This window comes from Poecilia formosa, unplaced genomic scaffold, assembly GCF_000485575.1.
Source record: "Poecilia formosa unplaced genomic scaffold, Poecilia_formosa-5.1.2 Scaffold67, whole genome shotgun sequence".
In the NCBI taxonomy this organism is placed as follows: domain Eukaryota; kingdom Metazoa; phylum Chordata; class Actinopteri; order Cyprinodontiformes; family Poeciliidae; genus Poecilia; species Poecilia formosa.
In genome coordinates, this window is record NW_006800006.1 from 163,015 (window position 1) to 173,352 (window position 10,338).

Sequence of the window (10,338 nt, forward strand, 5' to 3'; positions counted from 1 at the left end):
GCTGTTGAGAAAGCTTCCTGAAGGCAGTTTCAGAAAGAGCATAAGTTTTTAAGGTGACAGACATCCAATTTCAAGGCATTTATTACAAAGTCAAAGTTCTTTTAAGTCATTTTTGATATAGCATTTTTATAACAACTTAAGGTAACAGTTTGTGCTATAAAGTGGTACTATGTGCTTGGAAAATACATAATGCTACCCCTTTAAGGGAGAAAACAAACCCAAATCTCTGTGGCCCTCTGTAAAAAAAAAAAGGGATTGCTCCTGCACCTAATATCTGGTTGGGCTACCCTTAGAAGGAACAACTGCAATAAAGCATTTGTAATAACTTGCAGTGAGTCTTCCTTTTGAGAAATTTTATTCCACTCATCTTTGGAGATTTGTTGTATTTCAGCCACATTGGAAGATTTTCCAGCATGAATTACCTCTTTAAGTTCATGCCACAGCATCTCCATAGGATTCAGGTCAGGACTCTGGGATTATGGACTGTCCATGTTAGCTGTGACTTTACAATAATGTCACATGAACTACACAACTGAACGGTGTATTATATTACATTGGATCATTTCACAGCACAATACCTCCGGTAATCTCTTCCAGTTAAGATAATCCTTTCACTACAAGAATACTTTTGGCAAGAAAGCATTTTTGGTTTAATTCCTTGAGAAGTTCAGTAATCATATTCATTACTACACTGTGCCTCACTCAGTATGTTGTCATATATACCTTACATCTGAACAACTTTGATTGTTTTGCAAGGTTTGTAGTTTTTTCAGAACATATACAGTGTTTTAGATGTGGATTTACATAATCCACATTTTTATTGGAAAATTTCCTGCTCAGAGTGAAGGAAATGAAACCCCCCAAACAATATTTAAACCAATAAATAGTGAAGAAGTGCCAAATACAAAGACACAGATAAACAGGTATTAACTGTCATCACACAGACAAAACACTTTGTTTTTGATTCATCTAGAAATTCAGCATTAGAAGGTCTCTGTCATTTTGTTAGTGCATAAAAACAAATTCTGCAATTCATGATTAAATTTTGAAACAAACTCTTAAGAAAATTCTGAAGGGGTAAATACAATATTTGATGGACTTTTAAAATAATATAAAGTCCTACACAAACAGTCCCAGCCTGTTAGCTAGAACAGGTTTCAGACTCCTTTGACTTTGTATTAATTTATTTTTTATCTTGCAAGGTTTTAATGAATTTCTTACTTCTTCTAATCCAGTCTTGTTAAAAATGTGCTTTTAATTACTACATTTAAAGAGAAGTAATAAATGTTCATATAGTAGTTAAGCTTAAGGAAAAACAGCACAAGTTTGGATTTCTATACCATAAAGATGTAGCTAGATGTTGTGGATTTGATGAGAAAATATTTATTACACAGGTTGGAGACTTGACTTGGAAACCCTGACACTGTACTAAAGGACCTAAGCTTTCTCAAGTACAGTTCCCTCTTGTATAAAGATTCTGTCCAGTATGTTGTCTCGGTGTACAACAAGGTATTTATTCTTTTCATCCACTCCCAAGCTGAAAATAGTATTTTAGGTACTCGTATTTTCCCAAAGGTCTAAAATCAACTTCAGTTTTTTCACATTTGAGATGTGTTATTTTTGCTCTTTGTACGAAGCAGTCCACCAGCTCTCTCTCCACTTGCCCATTTCTGATACATCCCAAAACTGGGTATTTCCACAGACAGCAGTCTGAGGTGACGTCACTGTCGTCTATGGATTCTTTGGGATTCAAATCGGGACTTTGTGATGGCCATTACTTTGTGATAACCCATACAGCAAATATGACAGACTCCTTCTGTGTTAATATTTCTCTAATCCCAACTGACCTAAAAAATGAAAAGCTTAGTCCATTTAAACTCCAATAACAGTAACCAATTGTGTCGTTTTATAAAGTTTGTCTAAATATATGGCATAAGCTACGCATGGCACTACTAAATGGCATTTCTAAGTAATACTGTTATGAATTATTTAATTTAAATTAAAATTAGCATAAAAAATAATTATAAAACACTACAGTGGGGAAAAAGTATTTAGTCAGCCACCAATTGTGCAAGTTCTCCCACCTAAAAAGATGAGAGAGGCCTGTAATGGACATCATATAGACTTCCAGTATGAGAGACAGAAAGAGAGAACATATCTAGAAAATCACATTGTCTGATTTTTTTAAAGAATTTATTTGCAAATTATGGTGGAAAATAAGTATTTGGTCAATAACAAAAGTTTATCTCAATACTTTGTTATATATCTTTTGTTGGCAATGACAGAGGTCAAATGTTTTCTATAAGTCTTCACAAAGTTGGCACACACTGTTGCTGATATGTTGGACCATTCCTCCATGTAGATCTCCTCTGGAGCAGGGATGTTTTGGGGCTGTCGCTGGGCAACACGGACTTTCACCTCCTTCCAAAGGTCTTCTATGGGGTTGAGATCTGAAAACTGGCGAGAAGCATTTCAGGACCTTGAAATGCTTCTTAAGAAGCAACTCCTTCGTTGCCCAGGTGGTGTGTTTGGGATCACTGTCATGCTGAAAGACCCAGCCACTTCCATCTTGCTGATGGAAGGAGGTTTGCACTCAAAATCTCACGACACATGGCCCCATTCATTCTTCTTACAGAAGTTATAGGGCTGTGAGAACCAGAAATCTTGCTTGTGTGTTATTGACCAAATACTTATTTTCCACCATAATTTGCAAATAAATTCCTTTAAAAAAATCAGACAATGTGATTTTCTAGATGTTTTCTCATTTTGTCTCTCATAGGTGAGATGTCAATTACAGGCTTCTCATCTTTAAAATGGGAGAACTTGCACAACTGGTGGCTGACTAAATACTTTTCCACCCACTGTATCTGGCCATCTATCTTTCCATCTTTCTAAAGTGTTGCAGACTGATAGACATTTCTGAAATTGTGATACATAATTGTACTTTTAAACCTTTAAAGTAAATTTTGGTTCTCCTTTCAAAACAATGTAGAAGTGGCTGATGGGAAAAAGAAGTGTTCGACTAAAGATCCGAAGACTTTAACTATCTACTACTTGATGTGGTAGAGTGACGGATGAACCATTAATAAATGAGCCCTGTTTGTCTCTTCCTTTAAGAAAATAAGTGAGCAGTTCTCCTTTTCCCTTTACAAAGATGGGTCCTCTTCTCACAAAGCGGAAGCCATACTCCTTCAAAATATTATAGCAGTCCTCCACTACCTGGGGAAAAAACGTACTGTCAGACAGATCATGAAAGTTAAAAAATGTATTGAAAACAGAATCATTCCATGGATAGCCAACAGTGATGTTGGATATCAGAGACATCTTAAACTACAAGATTGTAAAGAACAATTGACAAACCTGGCTAAGATTATTTTGAGGAAATACCTCAAACCCCCAAAAAGTAATTCACTACTGATTAGCTTAACCTTAATTTAAAGACAGACTATATAACCCAGGGCTGGCCCAAGGCATAAACAAACTAAGTAGTTATTTGGGGCCCCGGGGTCACCAGTGGCCTCTTAAGTGGAGCAGATTTTTAAAAAAAATTTCTTTTTAAGTAATAATTCTTGCATAATGATTTTAACAATGACAGACATTATAAAGCTGTGATTGCTTTAGTATAATCAACGTTTATGTTTTGGGATGGCAATTTCCACCTTTTTACAAAAAAGGAAGACAAAGCCTTCTCTTGACAACTTAATTTTATGATTTTTTTCTTTTATCAGACTGTTTGTGGATTTGGAATTTACTCTGTTATATATTGCTTCAGAGATTTAATTTAATGTATTTTTGCTTAATACTTTCACCACATGCTGGTGAAATCAGTGTAGCTCACAACTGTTAGATATCCCCCATCTTTTCTGCATTTTGTTCACACCTTTACGTTTCATGTTTACTTTTCTGTATATTGGACTTTTACTTTATTACATTTTGTACTTTATCATTTCATAATATTCCATGCTTGCTTATATATCATTTTAAAAACAAAATGTGATTGACCAGAGTGCTAAACTAAATAAAACAGATTCTTTTTGCCTCATAAACCAATTGCCAACTAACAGGGGTGCCGCCAGGAATCTTGGGCCCCATGACAAAAAATTAGATTGGGCCCTCCCCGCGCAGCTGCTGTTACAATTTTTTTGAGTCTATCTAACCCACCAAAAGTGTTGCAGTTTTAAAGACTTGCAACTGCCTTGCTTTCTTTGGTCCAATACTGACAACTAGCACAATATTTACTGGACTGTGGACTGTTTTACATGCAACAGTCCACATACAGTATGCAAGTAGGTTGCTTACATTTTTTTCTATTAGTTTTAGCTTACTGAAAGGCCTACCCAGGAACAAGTCATAGGCAGCATGCAAAATATAGATGAAGCAATCCAGACTTCTCAAAAATGCTATGTAGTTGCATTTTATTCATGCTGCAGTATATAACTTTAATAAGAAATATGTTTTCTCCATATTTGTTAAAGCTGTCACCATGTCGTGATAGTTTGCTATGAGACAGATAATCTGTGAAAATATCAATCTCCTCCACCTCCTTCCTGAGCTACTGTTGCTAGCTAAAGTAATGCAATGTTCCTGCCACAAACAACCAATCAGAACCAGGAGGAGGGTCTTAGTGTCGTCAGTCAACTTCATTCACTGCTAGATGTGCTAATGGTGGAGAAACAACTTATCATTACAAGAAAATTGTTCATCTGCCATCATTGGTAGCTTTGCTAACTAGAATGAGTATTCACAACAGGTTTTGCTAGCTGCAGCATAGCATAGAGCAAGGATGAGCAGCAACGTGAAATTGTGATTAACAGCGCTTAAACTCTCCTGCCACTGACTGGTTGTTTCTAGAGAACACTGGGAGAAGGCAGAGGAAATAGATTTTTCACAGATTATCTCTCATGCCATACTTTCGTAACACAATGACAGTTTTAACAAATATGTAAAAATATATATTTTTTATAAAGGTTACATACTGCAGCTTTAATTTCACTCAGGAGATAACAGGTCAGGAGGGACGTGGGCTAGAGCTCCTGCTGACTGACTCATCTGTTGTTAAGTGGTAAAAGGTACAAGGGACAAGTTAAATATATGAATATATTGGTAATTTCTTTACTTATTTCATTAAATGCCTGCGACATGGAGGAAAACAGTAGTCTGTACCTAAGCCAACTATGCTAAATGATTGATAATCTCACACAGTCTACCCACCTCTCTCGGAGAATTGGGTTACAAATTGACACTCTTGCCTTTTTCTCTCTCACTCTCTCTATTTTTTTGGAAAACTTGACTATCATTTTTTTAGTAGCATAGTAACCTCCACAGTTGTTCTTGTCTTATGCTTACTGCTGCTGAACACAATCACCGTCAAGCGCGAGTTGGAACGAACCATTTCATGCAGATCTGGGGGGGTCCAGGGCAAAATGTGTGCTTTTTGGTCTGGGGGTTAGGGTTAACCCTTACCCTAACATTTAATTTTTACTGCTATAGCAATTTTAGAAAACACAATCTAATTTATTTTGTAATTGACAGGGCCCCATTTTTTTATATTTCTATGAACAAAAACAAAAATGCAAAACAAAAAAAAATTGTGGAAGGCCCCCTGTCGGTCAGGGGCCCTTGAAATTGTCCTGTCTTTTTCCCCGTGTCACCGCCCCTCAAAACTCAGGGATCATACATTTTCAAATGCTATTGCAAATCTAACAATATTAACAAATTTATCTGCATAAACCACTGGCTCCAGCATTGTATGACCTGCTTATCAAAACAGCTGTTTTGTTGTTCAATAGTCTCAAAACAGTTTCCAAGTTCAGTTTATTAAGTCAGTCAGTAACATTGAATCAAGACTCCCAAGTCTGAGAGAGAAAAAGTGTAAATGATTAACTGGGATGTGTGTTTTTAGACTTAACACAGTGTTACGACCCCTGGCCTCTTGAGGCTGTGCAGGCTCCCTTTTTGTTATGCAGGTTCAGCTGTGAGAGCACATCTTCCTGAGTGGCTGCCTGAAGGCCGCAGGAGAACAGCTACACCATTGGACCAACAGAGGATTGACAAGCCAATCAGATGTTGATGAGGCCCACCTCTACTGTATAAAAGGCTCCTGAGTCCATTCCTCCAGTGGGGCAGCTAGTTTTAAGAGGTTTTGTGAAGCTGTCCCCCTTGTTTGATGTTTGCAACTGGTTTGGCCAGTTTTTGAATAATTTGGTCTTGTTTGTTTCTGCTTGTTCAGTTGAGCGATTTTGACTTTGCTCTAGTTTAACTTCACAAGCTAGAAGCTCGTGTTTGGGAGGCTTGGCCCTTAGCATACCCTTTGTGTGTTCTTTTTTTCTCCCTTTTGGGTTATTTTGAGGTTACTTTGAATTCATTTGTGTGGACATTTTGTAACTTTAATTTGCATTTGATAATCCTGAATTTGTTAACCCCTTTTGTTTTACATCAATTGGGTTAAATTGTATTGTTTTGAAAAACTTACTTTTGTAATAAATCATTTTACATTCCACTTGTTTCTCTGGACACATTTTATGTTACCGCCCCTGGAGCCCTAGACCTTGGGGGCGTAAAACTTTTTAAAACCGTAAACATTGGTTACTAGTCAGCTTCTTCAGCTTATTGTTTTTCCACAAGGTATGTAGTTATTTTTAACATTTGTTGTGCAAAATTTGCAGCAATATTGGTTATATTTCAGCTTGTCAGATAAGATGAAAAGTGCATGACATTGTGCATTAACATTAAAACTTTCCTGACCTATTTCTGTGAGATACAGTTACTTGATTATGATGATGTTGGGCCAGACTAAGAGTTATTTGGTTTGTGTTTTAAGACTGCAGGAGGCCAAATGGCTATTTAACACGGTCCAAGCTGCATCACAAGATGATTGCCATTGCCCCTGTAGTTTCACTTTCCCATGTTGTAGTTTAGTTTGATAAGTATTAAAATCTTAAAAAAAACTTTTTTTGTGTGTGTGTGTGTGTTCAAGACCAAATTTGTCATCTTGAAAAGCAAAATGCAAATAACAAACCTCATGCCGCCCTAGACAAGAAGCCGCTCTGGGCCGCTCCATGTTGCCCATTTCAGAAACCTCTACTAGGTATACATATAAATATATCTATATGACACTTGTGCTGATGTTAAAGGTGGACATGTGATGTATGAGATGTGAGAACATGTAATTTCGATTTAGAAACCATGAAAATAAAGCATAATACCTGTTTTGTTTTGTGCTGACTTTCTCCTGTTGTTTTAATTCACATTTTGTGAATTGATATTTAGGTGTTTTACATTTCATATTATGAATGTAATCTTGATTAATTGCTCAGTTAAAAGAAAACTTCTTATTTAGTTCTCAAATAAATCCAGGAATACTTGTTTTTTAAACTAAAACATCAGTGTTGTCTATGAAGTAATTACTTTCCTCAGTCATGAACTTTGCACAAACATATTACAGGTATGATTTGTACCAAGTACCTTTCCAACACTTAAGAATAACCAAAAATGGAATAAACCTAGTAACCAAGTTGTTTTTTGGAGCGCTGAGAGCTGTACCTGGATATTTCCCATCACTCCTGTGGACTCCATACGACTGGCCACATTCACAGTGTTTCCCCAGATGTCATAGTGGGGTTTCCGGGCACCAATCACTCCAGCTAGCACTCCTCCTTTATTCAGGCCTGTAGGAGAGGGTTTTTATGTTAAATGAAAGATCATAGAGTATGTAAGGTTTAATACTAATTGAGTTCTCAGGAGTGGTGTGGAAGTAAATTGAATGTTTAGCTGTATTATAAACTAATGAATTGGTCATATTTGTCTTGTAATTAAAGGAAGTGGAGGAGGACTACACTTCCTTTAACTTTATACTGTATAAAAATTACAAATCTTCAATGTTGTCTGACGAAAAGATGTAATAACATGTCTACAAAACTGTAAGGGTGTACTCATAAAACTTTACTTTCAAATTTTGTTACTATTTTATGAGCAGAATGAAGTTCCACTTGTGAATTTCACAAAGAAAATGAGGAAATATTGATATCAGAATTTTTAATTAAAGGATCACCCTTATAAATAAAACATTGAACATTTCCTTGGGGCTGAAAAATCTTTTTCTTTCAGCAAAGTTCTCTGTTTCTGTTGCGTCAAAGTGTTAGTCAGTGAATTGATCTGCTGACTATTCCTGGTGGAGTGTGAATAATTATAAAATAATATGATTGGAACTACTTACTATACATTTTGTTAAAAAAAATGTAAGTTTTAATTGTGTTATTTATTCTTAACGTTCTTTTTTGTATTAGTTATGTTTTACTGAAATTTTTTTGGTTACATTTGATTTACTTGTTTCTACTTTTGATTCTGTTAAAGTTTTCTATTCTGTTGTGTTAATTTCATTTTCCAAAAAAGTAGAAAATTATAGAGGAAAACTTTTAGTTTGACCTTTAAGGTGTGAAAACTGTGCTTTGAGAGCCATGGACTCATGAAGAAATGAATGTTACTCTGATCCCTATCTTGAAAAATGTTAAGGACTTACAGGGCACACAAAACACAACAGCCTATTAAATGCGTCCCACTAGTTCTTTGTGTCATTGTACACACTAATGTTAAGTATTTATTTACTTAACTATGTATTAATTAATTTATTTTTAACATCCCAGTTGTTCTGAGTTTATACTCTATTTGTTATATTTATATTAATTAGTTTTACTTCTGTGTAACCAGGTTGTTGTTGTGTTGCAGATTTCGGCCCAGGTCCCTCTTGAAAATGAGATATAGATCTCAATGGGGTCTTACATACAGGGAAAAATACATAATAATAATAATAATGAATTAAGATATATTTATTATTTTATTCAAAATCGGACTTGCCTTTGAGAGTTGCTATTTTAAAATTGTGTTGTGCTTTATTTGTGCACAATGACGTTAAAAGGAATTCTGATTCCAATTCTGATTATGACATGCATTTCTATACATCACGGAACTCTGAATGAAACTATGCTATTTCAGATTTGCAAACAAATCAGACCTTGTTTGCAAACCTTTGGCTTATACTCTACAACTCATGCTCCAATAATGCCTAGGTAAAGGAAAAGGTCGTACCAATGCGTAGCATGAAGTTGTTGAATGACTGGTAGTTGATGTTCATTAGTGTCACCTTCATGGCCAGAGCAAAGTCTGCCAAGTCTGCCAGGTGCTGCCAGCGCTCTCTGTCAGACTGCTCTTCCTTCTGTATGACAGGAATACAATGCTGTAGCATAAGGATGATTAACGTTTGTGAAAAACAGATAACAATGAATTATGATGATGACATTCATAATAACTATATAAATATATATATTCTTTTATTGAGGAGGGGTGTTTGACCCTGTTACAAATTAAACTAAATGAAGCATTACCATTACCAAACTAAAAAAAAAAAACAGATTTAAGCTACAAGGGGGCAATGTTAACAATGCTAACATTGTTAACAATGCTAATATTGTTAACATTGTTAACAATGTTAATGTTAACAAAGACACCGTTTCCATTCACCAGTGACCCAAACATTACTTAAGAGAAATTAGGTAATCTGTTTACCTTCATGTACATGTAACCATCATTGACATCAGAGGTGACACCTGATGCTGCCATGTATGTGCTCCCAATGGTCTTGATCTTTGTGATGTAGCGAAATTTGGGCTCATCCAGTAGCTGACATTGATGCATATAAAGAAAGATAAGAACTTTATTAATTCCACAAGAAATCAAGAATATTTTCAGGGCCTGGGTTGTCTTGATTTGTTTTGGGACTTGATTCTAGCTTTAATATTATTCTGTGTTCATTAGTCTCTTTCTTTGACTAGATCAGCTTTGTCTGTTTGACCTTAGTTCAGTCCTTTAGTTTTATTATGTTCCTTATATGAAGCCCAGTGTAAATTCAATAAAGAAGAGTCTTCATCTCACCTGCTCAGCTAATCACCTCATCAGGCTCCTCCTACCCAGCCATCTCCTCCAATCATCAGAGTTCGCTCCCTTCATAAAGATCAGCGTCCTATACACCTGCTCCTCAGTCGAGCGTCAAGCAAGCTGCTGCACAACCTCCATACAACCTTATGATATGCCGGGTCCTCACTCCTTTTCATGGAGATCACTAGCTTATTTTTGTTCTTTTTAATCTATGCTCAAAAGCTCTGCTTGCGCTGCTAGCACGGCCCGGGGTCTTTCTGCATGGAGTTTGCATGTTCTCCCTGTGCATGGTGGGTTCTCTCCAGGTACTCCAGCTTCCTCCCACAGTCCAAAAACATGACTGTCAGGTTAATTGACCGCTCTAAATTCTCCCTAGGTGTGTGTGTGTGTGTGTGTGTGTGTGTGTGT

The 10,338-nt window shown here is 36.2% G+C and overlaps 1 protein-coding gene across 3 annotated transcripts in view; it reads right to left on the reverse strand.

Moving 5' to 3' along the window:
- Positions 1-615: 615 nt before the first annotated feature.
- Positions 616-10,338, reverse strand: part of adcy3a (adenylate cyclase 3a) — a 54,810-nt gene continuing 45,087 nt past the window's right edge. For all 3 annotated transcript variants that reach the window (XM_007554838.2, XM_016672862.1, XM_007554837.2), the window contains 4 exons: positions 9,562-9,675; positions 9,085-9,211; positions 7,543-7,667; positions 616-3,219 (listed from right to left, as the gene is read on the reverse strand). In XM_007554838.2, coding sequence (XP_007554900.1) covers positions 3,040-3,219; positions 7,543-7,667; positions 9,085-9,211; positions 9,562-9,675 — 546 coding nt within the window. In that variant the 3' untranslated portion in view covers positions 616-3,039. The remainder of the gene's footprint in view (positions 3,220-7,542; positions 7,668-9,084; positions 9,212-9,561; positions 9,676-10,338) is intronic.